General features: G+C 43.6%; 1 protein-coding gene across 1 annotated transcript in view; it reads right to left on the reverse strand.

The window, feature by feature from the left end:
• Nucleotides 1-19,308, reverse strand: part of MOV10L1 (Mov10 RISC complex RNA helicase like 1) — an 84,667-nt gene that overhangs the window by 65,133 nt on the left and 226 nt on the right. The window contains exon 2 of the mRNA XM_018576723.1: nt 14,319-14,500. Coding sequence (XP_018432225.1) covers nt 14,319-14,500 — 182 coding nt within the window. The remainder of the gene's footprint in view (nt 1-14,318; nt 14,501-19,308) is intronic.

Genomic DNA, 19,308 nt, shown 5'->3' on the forward strand with positions numbered 1-19,308 from the left:
AAAAAAAATCGGTACTCGTACACGATACCGAAAAACCGGTATTGGTGCATCCTTAGTTTTGATTAAAACTATTTTTTGTATTGGGACAAGTAGATTGTCGTTAAGGACAAGTAGATTTGGCCCCCACTTTAGCCCTTGGACAAGTAGACACTCCAAGGTGATCTGATTTTTTTTTGTCTAAATTTTTGGGGAAATGAAGAAACATGCCGGTATTGAGGGGGTTAAAACATGGAGCTTGGTAATAGTCCACAAGATAAAATAAAAGTACAAGTCATAGATAGAGGAAGGCAGAGGTGAAGGGGTTTATGTACAGGTCACATACAGTGGGAGGATGGGGATGAACGAGTTAATCTATAGATGTGAAGGATAAGGAAGATGAAAGGGTCAATATACAGGTCAGAGCAGAAACAGAATGCAGATAACTAGGGCCCCAACTAATGATTATTATCATAATCGATTAGTTGGCCGATTATTTTTCCGGTTAAAGCAGATTAAAAAAAAATACCATCCTTAATTTAAAATAAAATACACAAATGGAGTGTTACAAAGTCTACTTCAGAATAAAACAGCATGCACAATTTTTTGCAAATCGCACTGCACTGGAACGTACAGCATTGCAGTACCGTGCGTTCCAGTGCGGGTGATCACACTGTGGGTGGGTGGCACATTTGGGGTGCCTTTGAAATTAATGGCACAGCAACGCACCTCCCGCAGAAGAATGTCAGGCAGAAACCAAAAATTACTTTTTTCCACTTCCATAATTTAAAAAAATAATATTGTAAGCACATGGAGCTTGAATAGCTTCAGCCAGGAAATGACAGTTGCCAATGACAAGATTCCGCAGACGGCAGCTGAATGTGAATACAGCAGGTAGTGGGATGGTGCAATAGCCAGCCTGCTATTGGCCATTTCAAATTGCAATAGCAAAAATCAGGCTGGCTATTGCACCTGCCCACTGCTTGCTGTGCCCCCCCCCCCATCATGAAGGAGAGCGTGAGGGGATCCAACCAACTAATTGATAATGAGAATTGACAACTATTATCAATCTAATAATCGATTAGTTGGTTGCAGCCCTATAGATATAAGCAGGAAAAGCTTGTTTTCACACTAGTAAGTAATGAATGGATGACTCATCCATTCATAACTCACTTTACTCTTCCCTGTCTCCCATGTAAGAGGAAGGGGAGGGCTTGGCAATGTAAATTGCCATGTGATCGATATAACAGCGATCACAAGACACAGAGCCGGACCACACACACATGCGTCCACAGTAGGATGCACAGGTACATGCGCCCAGACGAATGCACCAGTTTTAATACAGTGGCCGGTCCACAGGTGGTTAAAGAGCTTTTAATGCTTGTTGGGAATATGTCAATATTTTTTGATGAGTTCTCAGTTCACCTTAAAAATATATATTTTATACTATATTTGCTTTTCTAAAACTCAAGAACAAATTTTCTACTTTCAGAAGAATAAAAATGTGTGGGCAGGGTTAAAAAAACAACAACACCGTAACAAACTGAAGAACAAAAGTAAAGTGGTTGCAAAAGGCAAACCAGTCAGGTTTCACCTATTCTAAAGTTTGTGATTGCGGCAGTTAGCTGCTATTTTTCTCCAGTTTCTAGTACAGGACAATTATTAACTTACACAACATTTTCTAAACAGCAAAGCAGTTAAGAAAAACAAACAAAAGTTTAAGAAACAGATTTATTAAAACATATGCAAACATACAACTGCTGTCCATAGCAACTTGACTTCAGGTATAGTATGTATCATCTTTCATTTGCTTCAAAAGCCAGTCCTTAAACAGGAGTAAATATAAGGATTTGGAATTAAAAGAAAGCCGTTTTCTTAATCCTGCATGATGAATAGTCATTAAAAAGCTCACTTTTAACCATTTAAACATGCATTAGTGCACTGACCACACAATGCTGTTTGCACTCATGTGTCTGTAAATGCCTTGTTTATACTGACCATCAAAACATCCACTGTTCAGAGTGTTCCCTGTTTGATGAAAGGTCAGACATGGTTTTCCCTTTCCCTTAGTAGACAAATGTCTGAGAACTTAGCAAGCTGCAACACTATAGTGTGGGTGTGCATAGAATACATTTTTTTTATCACGGAGGCCCCAATTATGTCTACAGCATAAAATAAAATAAAATATAAAAAAAGGAAAATACTGCTAACGATTTATAGAGAAGATCTGCCCAATCATCATTCCACATTCAGTATATTTCCTTTTTGCTACAATCATAATCAACATACACATGAGGGCTGGACAAATCCGAGGAGTCAGATAGCCAATGCGCCTTGAAGTTTATAGCTGACTCCTAACTTTTTCAGTTCTCTCTAGGAAGGGGCACGTGGGGCTGGCTCCTGAAATCTATATTAAATTTGTCCACCCCTGATATACACGCACACTTGAATACAAAAAGCAAAATCATTTTCACATACAATTTCATATAATTTACTTATTGCAAATAAAATCCTGAGTTTAGGACATATACTTTCTATCACAATACGTACCTGACTGTAGTACCAGTAAAACATATCTACATTCATTTTAAAAAGGAACCCACTAGCAAAGACAAGGAATAAAAAACTCTTCAGGAGGCAAAATAAAGCAGCTCCTTCCACAAGTGATTGATCAGCTGTAGTCCTGGGAGCAGCCTGTCCAAAATGCTTCTGTGTAGCAGTGCAAAATAAAATCTCTAAACCGCACCCACATACCGAGCTGTTTTCAAGTTTCCCCCATATGTTATTGGCATTTACCGATAAGTTTGGTTTACAACACTGCACAAAACAAGCTAAACGTAAAAAAAATGTACAACACACACACACGTAATATATACTAACTGAAAGAAAAACACCCTTTTATTTTCTTCATGTACTTAGCATCTTGTTATACAGAATACTAAGTTGAACACTTTAAACTATATCTAAAGCAAAGCAGTTTTTAACCTGTTAGATATTTTGGGTTATCTGCATTACAATAGGGAGATTTCTCTTCATTTCCTACCTCATAGACTTAACAGGAAATAAGAGCAAGTCTCTATATTTGAGAAGGAAATATACTCCTAGACAGTTGTCACAGAAGAAACGTTCTCATTGAAAGATTTCCCCTCTTGTTCTGGTGACAACTCAATGTTTGATTCTATCTCATTTTCCCTAATGATGCGAGTGGTCAAGAGAGAATAATCCCAGCAGGGACAGAAAGAGCAAAACAAACATTACAGAGGTTCTAACCCTACCCAATCCAAAACTTTAAAAAGTCTTGACTGTAGTTCTACTGTAATAGGCTGATATGTGAAATTGTTGGTGCTATGAAACCTGGTGCAAAATTATAAGGGCCCAGTTAGACTGGGTTCACACCTGGGCGTTTTTTCAGCGCTGAAAAACGGTCAAGAAGTGAAATCCAATTAATCCCTATGGGCATAGTTCCCACCTGGGCGTATTTCAGCGCGATTTGTCGCCGTCACACCAGCTTTGGTGCGTTCCAGCACAATGCGTGCAATCACACTGTGGGCGGGGCTGCGGTGCCTTTGACTTCAACACACCGCCAAGCCCCCTCCCGCAGGAAGCCTGCCGGGATGCGATCCACTGCGTTCCAGCAGCGAATCGTGCTGGAACCCACTGGAGCTGGTGTGACAGGGCCCTAAAACATTCAGATCTAAATGGCATCAGATATCTTGCCTCATTTAAAGCCCTTTCACAGGGGGATTCTGATCAGGTCAGTCAGTTTTTCAGGTGGATATGATCGAAAGCCTGATGTTAGTCTATGGACAGCTGGATCTAAACGGACGTGTCTGTTTACATCCGGTTACCCCCGACTCTGGCCAGGTTCGTTAGACCAAATGGAACAGAATTTAATTTTGGCGGATCCGATCGTGGCAGATCTGGGATAATCTGATGTAAACGGACACATGTCCATTTTAGGCTATGTTTACACCATGTCCGGACCAGATCTGCAAACGCAGTGCGTTTGTACCGCGTTCCAGTTCTTTTTTTTAAGCTTACAATTGGCTTTTAGGCGAAGTCCAGTGCGTTATGTACGTTTTTGACACGTGGGTCTGGACACATACATTGGGATGCGTTTTTGGTCCAAGAGCTAACTGTTCTGGTTTGGACAGAATCTGGACATCGTGTGAACCAGCCCTAAATCCGACTCCTCCATAGACCAAACATGAATCTGGTAATTCAGTTTTGGACGAACACAGATGTCTGTTCCAAACTGATCCGATTATCAGGGGATCCATGCTTGGATCCCCTGCTGAACGGACCTGAAGGTGCCCATGTGAAAGGGGCCTTAAGACATGAGACCTGGTTGGAGTGATAAACAGTTGTACATTTGCTTCAGTTGTCTTCACTCCTGGTCCACCAAAGATGCAGCAAGAAGGTTTTTTTTTTAGCGCATTGCACTTGTAATATAATGCGCTCGCAATGTACCAAAATACAGAGATTTAGATGCACCATTAGCATCTGTTATAATCCCTCCTTTTATTGACCACATTTTGAGCATGTTTAACTGCCTCCGGGCCGGCCGAAGTAGAAAAACGGCCGGCCCGGAGCTCTCTAGATCTGAGCGGGCGCCTCTAGACGTCCGCTCAGACACGCCCCCTATCAGGGGTGCCCACAATTTTTGTGTTAAGATCTACTTTTCAAATGACGAGCTACATGAGATCTACCAACGAAAAAAAACCTCCCTCTCTCCTGGCTGTCTCTCCTCGCTCTCTCTCCTGGCTGTCTTTGCTCGCTCTCTCTCTCCTGGCTGTGTCTTTCCTCGCTCTCTCTCTCCTGGCTGTGTCTTTCCTCGCTCTCTCTCTCCTGGCTGCCTTTCCTCGCTCTCTCTCTCCCGGCTGCCTTTCCTTGCTCTATCTCTCTCCCGGCTGCCTTTCCTTGCTCTATCTCTCTCCCGGCTGCCTTTCCTCGCTCTCTCCTGGCTGCATTTCCTCGCTCTCTCTCTCTCCTGGCTGCCTTTCCTCGCTCTCTCCCCTGGTTGTCTCTCTTCACGCTCTCCCCTGGCTGTCTCAGACAGTGTAGTGCAACAGGCTGTATAAACTAATATTCTTTGATGTAATACATAGCACTTCAATCACCAGTATCCACCAGAAAGGTGTCAGGGAGCTTGGCTCAGCAGACTCAGGCTCATAGGTAATCATGTGTGCACAGCTAAATAAATATACCAAAATGGAATAAAGGGGCCACCATTCACACCCTTCGTGATCTATCAGCATCAGCTTTGAGAGCTACTGGTAGACCACGATCTACCTAATGGGCACCCCTGATCTACATAGTTTTAGAGGATAAAGGCAGGTATGAACACCTTTCCTCTGCATATCTGTAAAAAAAAAAAAGGCAGAGTGTTTGTTGTTTCTCCTGTTTCTTTGTTTTGTTTTTTTTCTTGTTATAACTAGCAAAAGACAAACTGGGTTGGAGCTGTAAAAAGAGACACTAGTGGGGTACAGGCAGAAAAAAGGTCACACCCTGCTCTGTATAAAAATATGTATGCTTGTAAAAGAATCCCCTTCCCCGTATATTGTTACAAATATTCCGATTCTGTCCGGAACGCACTGCATCGCATTGCGGCCGACTCACTTTTTTTGTGGGGCTGGAGGGGGCGTGACGGGCCATTGAAATGAATGGCACCGTAGCCTTGCCCTTCGGCCGCAGTGTGATCGTCCGCACGTGATCGCAAGGCACATTGTGCCTGCGGTCTGGTGCGGTGCCATCAAAATAGTGCTTGCAGCAGAATCGGGCCGGAACACACTGCCCCTGGTGTGAACCTAGCCTCAGAACTTGAACTGATCACTACTGTGGTCTCTGTAATTTAACAGGTAGAATAGAAATATCAGCAAAACCCCACAGAGAGCCAATCTCCCAGTATGATCTGTAGGCTGCCACTGTCACAGCTGGATCCTGGCGTGAACCTTGCTGATCTTGGCTCCACTGTCAGTGCTCCTGATAGCAGGACCCGCTGTTGAAGTAAAAGTCCTGTAGATTATATGAGGAAAGTAGCTCTCCTGGTGTAAATTGCAGAGCTAAACTGACAATCCCAACTCATGTATTAGCAGCAGTTTAAGTGGCTTCTTATACACAAAGCAGCAGCTACAGTGAAAGTGACAGCTGAGACCTGCAAGTGAGTGGAGGCAGAAGAAAAACAAAACAAACAGATTGCCCTGTGACAAAAAAAAGGAAGGGAAGTGCTCACTCTCCCACTGCCAGAGATCAGGGTGTCTTAGGGGATTGGATTGGTACTTGCAAAGCATTTGCAAACAAGGGCATCCCGAGGCGTGGTGTCACCCACAGCCGCCGAGTGACAACCCGCTGAGTGACGTCATTGAGCACTGCAACATTGCCACGCACGCTTACCTGCCGACGGCTATCTTGGTGATGGGCAACGGCAAAAATAAAAAAGGAGGGGACATAAACCCGGCAAGATAAGGTATGCCACTTGCAAACAAGGGCATCCCGAGGCGTGGTGTCACCCACAGCCGCCGAGTGACAACCCGCTGAGTGACGTCATTGAGCACTGCAACATTGTCACGCACGCTTACCTGCTGACGGCCATCTTGGTGATGGGCAACGGCAAAAAAAAAGGAGGGGACATAAACCCGGCAAGATAAGGTATGCCACTGAGCCCGCTTCTCTCGTACAACGGTCAGGCTCTGGGTCCATGATAAGTGCCTGACTTTTCAGAGGGGGTGACACCAAAATTACTTTCATTTTGTTGTTAACCCTCCAATGGAGTTATCCGGTGTGGGCCATACCCCCTTTGTTATGCCACTGTTTGAAAAACAAATGTTGACTATCAGTTTGGAGCATATGGTGCTGACTGTACACAATCATTGTTCATTTTCAGAATGTTTGCCCATACAGTCTAGCTTTTAAGTAATCAGCAGCAAAAGAATCCAGAAGAGGCAGCATGAAGGCAAAAGCATGCCCATTCACAAATATGACGAATGGGAAATCCACCATACCAGATCAGGAAACAGAACTGAAGTACCAAAAGACCTTCCACCCATCATATTTTGTCAGACCATTGTCTCTGGCTATCCTGCGGAGTCACAGCTTCAGCTACTCTACATTTATATCGACTATTATGACCGGCAGATCGAGCCAATCAATTTTTACCTATCGATGTTCACAGAAAACTGTCTAAAAGCTGCCCAGAGCCCATAGAGGGCTGTTGGTGGTGCAGGCACAATCCAAAACACAGTGCTGACCAAGCTTTTTTGTTTTGTCCGAAGTGGGAAATATAAATGGTCAGAACTTTGTACAGTGTCTGGTCTAGATTACAAAGTAAGCCCAATAGCATATACAATGTTTTGATCACAAATACACATTTCAACTCTGTATTTAGCCGTTTGCCTACACATACTCTTCAATGCAAAATATGTTTGTTATGTCAGTTCTTTTCTCTGTTGAGGCACATTTGTCTGAGTATAATAATAGGTATGCATTCAATTTAAAAATCGTTATGCTGTAGAGCGCAGCAATTTTCAACAAAAACGTCTCTCTGAGTCATACAGTACAGTACTATCATTCAGGCTATGATGAGATTATCTGAATGTATCTCCCACTACACAAAACTGAAGAATTGTTTTTTATGGATTTGGGAAGGAAGTGATGACCACGAATATGTTCTCTTAAAAGGTGTCATGCTGTTCTTTTCAACATATTTTATGAAAGATGCTTGTCAAATATGCAGGTAGATTCTAGATTTATTACAGGATGAAGCTAGAATTAAAGAACCAGCCTGTCTGGTGCAGGTTACAAATTGTACTTTTATGTAAAAGGTGCCCATACACCTTACATTTATCGTTCCATTATATTCATGCCTTCATTGAACCGTCATTCAATTTCCGCTCGAATACCCCATCATGCACAGACCAATTTGGATTACGATTATCGTTCTGTAGCAATACTAACTGACCGAATTTCGGCGGTTGACGGAACGGATTTTCCTTTGCGCCTGTGCAGTGTTCATTTTGTGATTTTTGTTCACTAATCCATCGATTTTCGTACGATTCGATCAGCCTGACTGATCGAGGAAATTCGCATTCGCACCAGTCCCTGTCCTCAAGGAGCTTACAATCTAAAGTCCCTATCACATATACACACAGGGCCAATTAACCTACCAGCAGGTCTTTGGAGCATGGGAGGAAACCCGTACAAGTACAGGGAGAGCAAATGTAGCCTCTATTACATGGGTGCTGATAGAAGATGTGGAGTTAAGACTGAGGATCCGCTTTTTCTGTGTGTCTGTCAAAACGGTACCCAAGTCTGCCTCCCATATTGCTATATATGGCGGTTCTTGAGACGTCCGTGTTGCTAATAGTATTTTATACATTTGCGATAGACCGTGTGGAGGAGGATCTGTTTGTGATAGTATGGACTCCAGTGGGCATAAATTTTTCAGTGATCTAAGTGGTTTAGGGAGGGAGGATATAAAATGATGTAGCTGGTGGTACCACCAATTGTCCAGAGGTCTAGTACCAAACCTATTCTGTATTTGTTGTAATGTACTGATGAGCCCTGATTCCTGTATAACCTCATGTAGTTTAAAAGGTTTATTAGTAGACCAGTGTCGTAGACCATTATCCAACAGGCCTGGAAAATAATATGTATGACCCCGTAGGGGCAGTAACGGAGAGTTATAAGCACCAATAAGTTGGGGATATAATTTTGTCCATATGGTTAGGGTGGACCTCGTCAGTGGGGAGGTGGAGTTCAGCAGCTCTCTATGTTCTGGTGGAATCCAGGGTATCGTCGATAGCGATTGACCTGCCAAAGTGGTTTCCAAGTCGACCCATTTTTTACTTCCCAATTGGTAGGTCCAGTCTATTACCCTGTTGAGTGCCACAGCATAGTAATATAGATTAAAATCTGGGAGGGCCAGTCCACCTTCCTGTCTAGTCCTTATAAAGGGTCTGTCGGGAGATTCTGGCTCTAGATCGATTCCAGATATATTTATCGACCTCTTTACGCAAGATCCTAAGGTAGCATTCAGGTAGGGGAATAGGTACTGTTTGCAGCAGATATAACACCCTTGGCAAAATATTAATTTTAACAGCGCTAATCCTGCCTGTCAAGGTGAGACAAGGTCGATCATTTGTCCACCTCGACAGATCTGTTTTGATGCTATTCAGGAGTGGAATATAGTTATACGTCATTAAGTCTGGAAATTTAGGGGTCAGGTTTATGCCTAGGTATTTCAATGTACGTGTTTTCCATGTGAATGGTGACATACTACGTAAATATTGGCATTCTTGTGGGGAAGCTGTAATATTCATGATTTCTGATTTGTGTAGGTTTATACTAAAATTTGATGCCAAGCCGTATTGTTCGAATTCCTTAAGGAGGTTAGGTATTGTTGTTCTGGGCTGTCTCACAAAAAAGAGAATGTCATCAGTATATGCCGCTATCTTGTGTTCATTTCCCTGGACCTCGATACCTTTGATGTTAACGTTATTCCTAATATGAGATGAGCATGGGCTCTAGGGATAATACAAATAAAAGTGGTGATAAAGGGCATCCATTGTAAAGTTCAAAAACTTGGGAGAGACTACCATTAATCTTAATTTGTGCCGTGGGTTTATTATAAAGTGTCTTAATTGCGTGTAATATTCTTGGGCCTAGCCCAAAGTGTTCTAGCGTGATGTTTAGGAAATCCCAATCAACTCTATCGAACGCTTTTTCAGCGTCGGTTGAGAGAATCATAGTCGACAGAGTGGAAAAAGATACATGATTAACCAGTGTCAGTGCCCGTTGTCTCTATCCTCCCTGCCCGGTATGAACCCGGTTTGGTCTGCTGAGATAAGATGGGATAATAAAGGAGCCAATCGGTTGGCTAAGATTTTTGCATATAGCTTTATGTCAGCATTTAATAAAGAAATAGGCCTATAGCTGCTACAGATGCTTGGGTCCTTGCCGGGTTTAGGAAAGACTGAGATATGTGCATGTAATGTGGTAGTTTCGGGGGGTCTACCAGTGAGGAAGGTATTTAGGTATGTGCATAGGTAGGGTATGAGTATAGTTTGGAAGGATTTATAATATTTTAGTGAGAACCCGTCTGGCCCAGGGCTTTTTCCCATTGGTGAAGTAGCTATAGCCTCAGTCATTTCCATTTCCGATATTGGTGCTTCTAGGGATATCTTTGTAGTCTGGTCAATTTGAGGGAGGCTAAGGTTGGCTAAGTACTTACGAATAAAGTTGTCATGTCGTTTTTCAAGCTGTTTAGTTGGGTTAGTTCTCACATTATATAGTTTAGCGTAGTATTCCTTAAAGGATTGGGCTATCTCCTTCGTGGAATATGTGATAGAGTCAGTTGCGTTCTTGATTTTAGAAATAAATCCAGCATTTTGGCGTGCCCGCGGAATACGGGCTAGTGGCCTGCCTGGCTTATTTCCAAATTCATAAGTCTGTTGGGACATATAATTCATTGATCTAGTATAGTTAACTTGTAGTACCTTACGTAGCTCTTCACGTGCTTCAGATAGTTCCTGTCGGCAAGCTTCTGCTAGGGATTGTTTATGTGCTCGTTCTAGGGTGGTTATTTTGTGCGGCAATTCTGTGATTTTCTGAGTGCGTTCCTTTTTTTTGCGTGCACCTAGTGCTATAAATTTCCCCCCTATCGTTGCCTTATGGGCTTCCCATAGTATCCCTGGGGAGATAGATTCCGTCTCGTTTTCCTTAAAATATAAGGTAAGGTCTTCTTTTATAGTTTGTTCGCTTTTTGGGTCAGCCAATAGCTGTTCATTAAGTCTCCATCTATATGGGGTTCTAATCTCGCCAGGTCTCTCCAGGCTCATAGATATGGGGGCATGGTCCGATATCGTGGCAGTGTGTATATTCGCTTCCCGTAGTAAGTCCAAGTGTCTATGTTCTATAAATATAGAATCTATACGTGCGTACATATTATGTGCTGGTGAGTAGATTGTGTAGTTTTTATCGTATGGGTGTAATATGCGCCAAGTATCCATAAGTTGTAGTTTATGAAACTGTTTTGAGTTTAGAGATTTGTCTATATGTTATGTGTGATCGGCCAGAAGAGGTATCTAGTAAAGGGTCTATATGGACATTGAGGTCCCCCGCAAGTATAGTTATACCTGCCTGAAAGTCTATCAGGGAATTTATTATTTGATTTAAATACGTGACCTGGGATTGATTTGGGCCGTATACATTTGCAAGGGTATAAATCTGCTGCCCTATCTCCACCCGTATGAATATATATTTCCCGGCAGAGTCCGTTTTCATTCCAAGTTGACTGGCAAGCGTCTATGGAATCCGATAGCTACCCCGCATTGTTTGCTAGATGGTGACGTACTATAGTACCATACTGGGTAATGTCGTGAATGCAATTTAATTTGCGAGGTATGGGCTATATGTGTTTCTTGGAGGAACACTATGTCTCCGTCTAATATTTTCAGTTCCCTATATAGAGCGTGTCATTTAGCGGGGGTATTAAGCCCCCGTACATTATAGCTGATTAATTTGATATCCGCCATTTGAAGGTACCCAATCCGCCCCTTTCCCATGGCGGCTTCTGAGACTTTCTTCCTGCCTGTCATTTATGACCAGGTATTGGTGATGGGGTATGGAGGGGGGGAGGGGAAGGGGAACACTGGGGTATTATGGTTATACGAATTAGAAAAAAACATACATATAAAAATTGTGAAGAATCGGGGCAAAGGTCCCCCGTCTTGGTCTTCAGTGTTATATATCACGATACACTGAGGTATTACTTTACTTAAACCGGTTCTCTTAGAACCATATCTATACCTTGCGGGTTGCATGGCAGGATCATCTAGGGTGCTGCCAGTTATAGCAGGTATTAAGCAGTCTATGGTGCCAGAGCCCCTTATTGTCTCCATGGCTGCCAAGACCGGCACATACCCGCAAAATTCGCTTAGTTAGTATTTGCATCCTTATATCCAAATGTATGAATAAGCATATTTACCAACGTCTCGTTATTAGTCCATCCCGTAATCAGCCTGAGGGAGAGGTCTTTTTGTAGCTTGTTCCACTGTCCCATTTCTTATTGAGCCAACGGTAAAGCAGCACCCACTGTCTTCCATTGTGGATCTTGCAGTGGTGGAAAAATCTGTAGTATGTCGCTCCAATCGGGTAGCTTCGGGGCTTTTACCTGCAGGCTCTCGCAGAAGGCCTCCAGTTCTTCTGGGAAGCGGAGAATTGATGTCTTGCCGTGTCTCTTAGCTATTAAGCAGGCCGGGAACCCCCACCAGTATTGGATGTCTTTGGAGTGAAGCAGGTCCAGAAGCGGGCGCAAAGCCCTACGTCTATTAAGAGTCTCTTTGGCCAGGTCAGAAAAAATTTGTAAGTGTGCCCCATTATGTTCTACATGCGGTCTCTCTCGCAGTTTTATCATGATTATTTCTTTGTCCGTATGGTAGTGCAGTCGGCATATCACATCTCTAGGTATATCAACTTGCACCCCCCCCACAGAATCCCCCGCGTGCGGGGGATTCTGTGTACCCTGTCGAGTAGAAGCGGTGTAGAAGGAGTCCTGCCCATTATAGGGTTAAAGGTATCCCTCAAGGTGGCCGCTAGGTCTACGTCCATTATCGCCTCAGGGAGCCCTCTTACCCGCAAGTTGTTACGGCGGCCACGGTTGTCCTGCTCTTCCATGCGGTATGCGAGATCCCTCTGTATCTTGACTGCCGTTTGGAGCTGGGTTTGCAGAGTTGTAATGGCAGCAGCGTGCGCATCCAATCGGCTCTCGGTTTCTTCCACTCTATGGAGGAGGTGTGTGACCTCACTTCTAAGCGACAGTATCTCCACTTTCAGGGAGCTTTCAAGAGTGCGGAGCATGTCAGCTAGGTCTTGCTTGGTGGGGAGGGCACGCATCCACTCGTCCGTCGGCACTCCGCTCCTCTGTTCCAGCTCGTCGCCTGGCTCAGAGCGGAGGTATGACGTCTCCGGTCTCCGTTGAGAGGAATGCGGTGAGTATACGGCTTGTGTGCCGGTCTGGTTCGCACTGTGCGATGTATTCAAGCTCGAACGGTCCGAGGCCATGTATTTTTTAATGTCTGCAGAGGCTTTAGATGCCCCGCTTCGCATGCTTTTCTTGTTTGTGCTCATGTTCAGGGGTTTAAGGCTGTGCTTCGGTCTGAGTCCGGGATGCTAGCGTTGCGGGTGGTGTGCACGGAGCTCTAACAAGCACGTCCGCACCTGTTCATGTCCCAGACACGCCCCCTCATACTACCATGTCCCTGATTTCTAGTGCATATAGAGACAGATTTATTATCCTAGTTTATGTTTCGTTCCTAAATGCCTTCATAAGGAGACCTGTCTCTAAATTGTTGCAAACTTGCTGGGAAACTTTTGGAGGACAGCTAAATAGCCCTGAAGTGCTTAGCTGACTTGAGGGTATGAAGCTGAATTATCTTTGCAATACTTAAAGAAATGCTCAGGAGCACTTTTAGAACGCGTGACAGTTCAAAGGTCTTTTAATGTCGCAAATGCTGGATACAAACACTGCACAGTTTAGAAATTATGCGAAATGTTGCAGAACATGTGCAGAGAGTCGCAAACATTAAAGAAGAACTCCAGGCAGAATAAAACGTAACCCTTGCAGTGGGGCTACCCCCACACTTCAAGGGTTAAGTGCTCATTTTGGTCTAGGGTGTAAAATAAAAATGATATACTCAACCGGACCTCAGTCTTGCCTGGCTGCTAGACCGGCCCCACACAGCTTCTCTCCCCCTCCTGACCAGAGTTCTTATTTAAATTGTTTGTCTTAACCCTCTGTCACTTTTGCTGGACATTCTATTTAATGAAAGCTGAAAAAAAAATGTACTGGCCAGATCACCATGAGAAAATGAAGGAGAGAAAAGAAAAACTAAAAGAAAACTACCAAGAACCACCACATTTTGCAATATTGAACGCTTTGCTTTTGGGTTAACATAATTCTTCTATGGGGACTGGAGATACCCTGTAGGATCCTCCCACTGAAGCTATAGAGCTCAAAGAGTGGAGGGGGCAAGAGAGGCTGCGGGGACCTAGCAGCCAGACAGCACAGAGGTTTAGGTGAGTATAACTGTTTTTTTAGACCCTAGACCAAAACCACCACTCAAACACTGGTGTTCTCCTTTAAGATGTCACACGGACACTTAAAAAAGGCGCATAACAGAGATAAACGGTGCACTTAGGTAGCATGACATTTTGTTTTTTGCAACTAAAACTTCCTAAATTCCCCCCACTATATGGCCCTAGCACTGCTCTTTAAAAAGCACATAGTGACGTCTACCAAAAATGTTAAATGGCAAAGCTATGTTGGGTGTCTGCTTAAGTCTTACCTTAATTGCTTTCCAACCTCCAGATGTTGTGTCCTCATAAGCAACGGTAACTTTCTGACCAACGTTTAAAGGTTCTCGACCAATCACGTCATCATTGGTGAAATAGATCTGATCATTAATCATTCCATAATCACTGCACACACAGGTTACCACTCCATCCGTATATCTTACTAGTTCAAAATCTGTACAGGTAGAAGAACATTATGTGAAGGAATGATTTCACAATTAAACGTTAATGACTTGAGTTATATTTTGCTCTTTCGGTTTTGTACACCCCAATATGCTTCTATTTACTGGGGACTCTGCAGTCGAATTCCCAAGTTCACCTACTTGCTATACATACTACACACAACGGATTGTGGTAGTATCTACTAATTAAAACTTTAAGTAAGTTTTTGATGGATAGGATAAAGGATATGTTTACACACCCATAAAAATGAACTTCAAACAGTGACAGACTGTTGAGTCATTGGGGCTCTAGCTAGGTTCTGCCACACGTGGCATCATTTTCACTAATAATGCTAACAATAAAAGCACTACTAAAAGTATGGGTTTCTGCTAGGGATGCACCGATACTCGTACTCGCCTAAATGCTCCGATACTGGAACCTCTGGTCAGAGGAAGTTTTCTTCTGACCAGCAGTGCCATGAAGGAACATGGAGCTGGCTTCCCGACCAATCAGGAAGCCGGGCCACAGCTAATGACTCCTTGCTGTTTGGCCGGCTCGATGCTGATTGGCGGGGGAAGCCGGCTGCCCAGCCAATCAGTATGGATCCAGCCAGCTCTAGAGCTGCAACAATTATTTGATTAAGTCGATTAAAATCGCCGATGGAAAACGTTGTCAACGTTTTCCATCATCGATTCGTCGGCTAAAATGCAAATTTGCCGCTGCACACCGGCCACTTACGCCACGCCCACGTCGGTTAAGCCGCTCGCGCCACGCCGGTAAACCCGCTCACGTGACGCCGCTTACGCCACGCCCACCACACACGCTGAGGACACGTGTCTGGCCCTCTCCTCCGGGTGAGCTTCCCAACTCGCCGCTGCCCGCCGACAACACAGTCATTCAAGGTAGGTCGAGATCAGCCGGGAGCTTTTAATGTTTCCTGTTTTTTGTTTAAAGCGGCACACTGCAGAACATTAGCAGCTATAGAGGAACACCCAATCCTAGCAATAATACATTAAACACCCTGTATAATGTATTATTGCTGGGATTTGTTGTTCCTCTATAGCTGCTGGTGTTCAGCAGTGTGCCGCTGTATTATACATTCGTATTCTGTAGAGCTGCAACAATTATTAAATCAAGTCGATTAAAATTGACGATGGAAAACGTTGTCAGCGTTTTCCATCGTCGATTCGTCGGCTAAAATGTAAATTTCCCACTCACGTCCGCCTGTTCGCGGCTCCATACACGAGTTACGCTATGCACGCCACGCCCACGCCCACGCCGCGTACCCTACCACCGCACAAGCAGGACACACGCCCGCAGAGCACGTCGCTGCAGCGATTTACAAGGGTTCAGAAACAGCTAAGGGGGACCTGTTTTAATGTTTCCCGTTTAAAAAAAAAAAAAAAAGCGGCACACTGTAAACCAGCAGCAGCTATAGAGGAACAACAAATCCCAGCAATAATATATTAAACAGCCTGTATAATGTATTATTGCTGGGACTTGTTTCTCTATAGCGGGTGGTGTTCTCCAATGTGCTGTATAATGTATTATTGCTGGGATTTGTAGTTCCTCTATAACTGGTCAGTGGTAATGTAATCTGCATTGCGCATTATACAGCGCAATGGAGAATACCACCAGCTATAGAGGACTACAAATCCCAGCAATAATACATTATATACAGCGCAATGCAGAATAACGCCAGCTACAGAGGACTACAAATCCCAGCAATAGTACATTATAGTATAATGTTGTACTATTGCTGGCATTTGTTGTATTCCTATATAGCTGCTGGTATTATGTATTGTGCCGTATAATCATTATACAGCGCACTGCAGAATACCACCAGCTATAGAGGACTACAAATCCCAGCAATAATACATTATATACAGTGCAATGCAGAATAACCCCAGCTACAGAGGACTACAAATCCCAGCAATAGTACATTATGGTATAATGCGCCACTGTATAATGTACTATATTGCACACCACACTCTTTTTTTTACTTCCACCGCGCCAAGCTTTCTCCCGTGATGGACTACAATCTCAATAGAAACTAGTAGTCCATCACTGGAGCCTTTTTTTTTTTAACTGATTAATCGAACGTAATAATCGGCAAACTAATCGATTATGAAAACAATCGTTAGCTGCAGCCCTAGCCGGCTCCATGGGGATTGGCCGCATAGGCTCCATGCTACTGGAAGAACCAGTATGGATACTCTGTATCGGCGAGTACTGAAAGATAAATATCGGTACTCAATACTGAAAAGCTGGTATCGGTGCATCCCTAGTTTCTACATAGAGATTTTAACATTATTTAATACATGTCATCGCTACTCAGTTTATAAGGGAGTCTAAATATTCAGTCTTTAATTATTATAGTAGCCCAGTCTTAAAGAAGAAGTCCACGATTTTTCTTTAGTAACCCTTGCAGTGGGGCTTCCCCCGCAATGCAAGGGTTAACTGCTTGTTTGTGTCTAGGTGCTAAAATTACGAAGCTCTGCAGCATTGAAATCTTCCTCAGCGTCCTCACATCTATACAATGTATATAGACGTTGATGATTTACAGGACCTTAGACTGCTGCAGAGGAGGGGGAGAGACATTGGAAGAACCGGTCTAAGAAGAAGCCAGCTCGGATATTCGTGTGAGTCTAACTTTTTTTTTAAAAGCCTACACACAAATGAGCACTTAACCCTTACAGTGCTCATTTTTGTCCAGGTTCAAAAAAAAAAAAACCCAGATATACTCACCTGAACCCTCCTGGCTGCTAGACCAGTCTCCCCCTCCGCTCAGGCAATGGAATCTCCCTTGTCCTCCTCACGTCCAATACACTGTATTAGACGTGGACTCACAAGCTCTTAGACCACCGGAATGTAGGCAGGGAGGCTGCAGGGAATGGTCTAGCAGCCAGCCAGGAATGTCACAGAGGTATGTGTTGTATACTGTGACAGACATATACAATATATAATGTCAGAGTTGTAATAGGAATATAAAAACTATAGCTGTTTATGATAATGCATCAAAGCTTACTTGGGAAAAAAAAAACCCTGCCTTCCGTTTTTTCCCTTACTTTCAACAACTTCCTGGTTGGTGTGATGCATGGTTGGTGTGATGCAATCTCAAATTTCTCAAGGCCACATAGCCCATAATGCATTGCTTCCAGCAAGCAATGATAATGTTACATTGTTCAGACATTAAGTTGCAGTTCAGAACAGAGGCTTTGTGAGAGTTGTGACACAAGGAAGAGCTTATTCACAGTGCTGAGTGAAATTGTGTCAGTGCATGTACATCTTTTGAGCATCTTCTAGTAAGTGGGACGGATCGCTGAGAACTAGGGACGGAGCAGAGGGCGTGGAGCCATGACGTGGCTGGGGGTCTGCATGTGAATAAACAACCGCTCGGGCAGGGCAGTATTGCAGCAGGAAAACGCACAATCTGCCTGGCATGACTGGGGTGTCATTAGAAAATAATGGCACTGCCAGCGCACACGATTGCACGTCCTGGGAATCCCCAAGTCTGCACCAACCCTAAAGGGTAAATTCACTTTCCCAAGTAATTTGGGAAAATGGAATTACCCGCACAAATCTCCCTCCCACTATACTTACCTTTCGGCAAACGGTCCTTCCCGTCCACCAGTACGGGTGTACTATCTGTACCTTTTCCATGTATTGTGAATTCCGCTCGCAAATTGCAAGCACTCGTTGGTCAACGCGGTCACCTGACGGCACTGACCAATGAGAAGTGCTTCTTAGCACTACTAAATACGGTTTTGGTTAAAATTATTTTTTTCTATCAGGGCAAGTAGATTGTCATGAGGGACAAGTAGTTTTTTCTAAAATTTCCACACCCCTGGCATTCTGAAATCTGAATGCAATGTCCACTAATCCTACAGGGCATTTCTGAAGAGTTTTAAAAACTGATCTTTCAATTCCAGTGGGAACTTAGCCCAAGAGGTAGGATGAAGAGCTACAGCACTATATAATGAAGGGTGGCATTCAATTCTGAAGGTCTACATAACTCTGCAAACACACAACATCACAGGCATCTGGATCCAAGGTAGTAGTGAAACAACAGGCAAGGTTTATGCACGGAGATACCTATAGACAGGGCTTAAAAAATCCGCTCATCATCTTGTTTGTGACAAGTGAACGGCAGAGCTGGACGAGTAGCAGGTTTACAGGTAACAGGTTTACATTCAAGCGATCAGGCATCTCTAGAGATGCCCAATCGCTTGTATTAGCTGCGGTTGCCAGTCCCAAGATCCGCTGTGCCCAGTGCGGCCAGGACCGGCACGGCTGCTCTGTGACAGGAGAAAAAAGGGAGATCAGTACACGATCTCCCCTCTGATCTCCGAATGCAGGAAGTGATGTATATTACATCACCTCCGCATTCAGCTGTCATTCTCCGGCTTCAGAAGCTGATGAAGTAGATCTCTGCTTCATCAGCTTCTCTGGGGGTCCCTAGGTGACATTAGGTGTCTTGGAGACCCCTGATGTCTCCATAAAGAGGACCTGTCATGTAAATTGACTATCACATAGGGGGCTTCTTAATCCCCTATGTGATAGCAATACAGTTAAGTGTAATTAAAAAAAAATTAAAGAAGCATAAAAAAATTTTTTTTTTTTTTTTTTTTTAAGTCCTCCGCCTTACCAGTTTGTCTTGAATTGTATCTGTAATGTCTTCCTTATATTGTAGAGTGTTGAGCAAACTGTTGACACCATATAATCCTGTATAATAATAATAATCATTCCAATGCATGCGCTAAAATGTGAACATGGCCTAAGAATATCCAGATTCTAGTGTCATCTAATCCTGACACCTAA

The sequence above is a fragment of the Nanorana parkeri genome, unplaced genomic scaffold (assembly GCF_000935625.1).
Source record: "Nanorana parkeri isolate BGI_ZX_2015 unplaced genomic scaffold, ASM93562v1 scaffold75, whole genome shotgun sequence".
Classification (NCBI taxonomy): Eukaryota; Metazoa; Chordata; class Amphibia; order Anura; family Dicroglossidae; genus Nanorana; species Nanorana parkeri.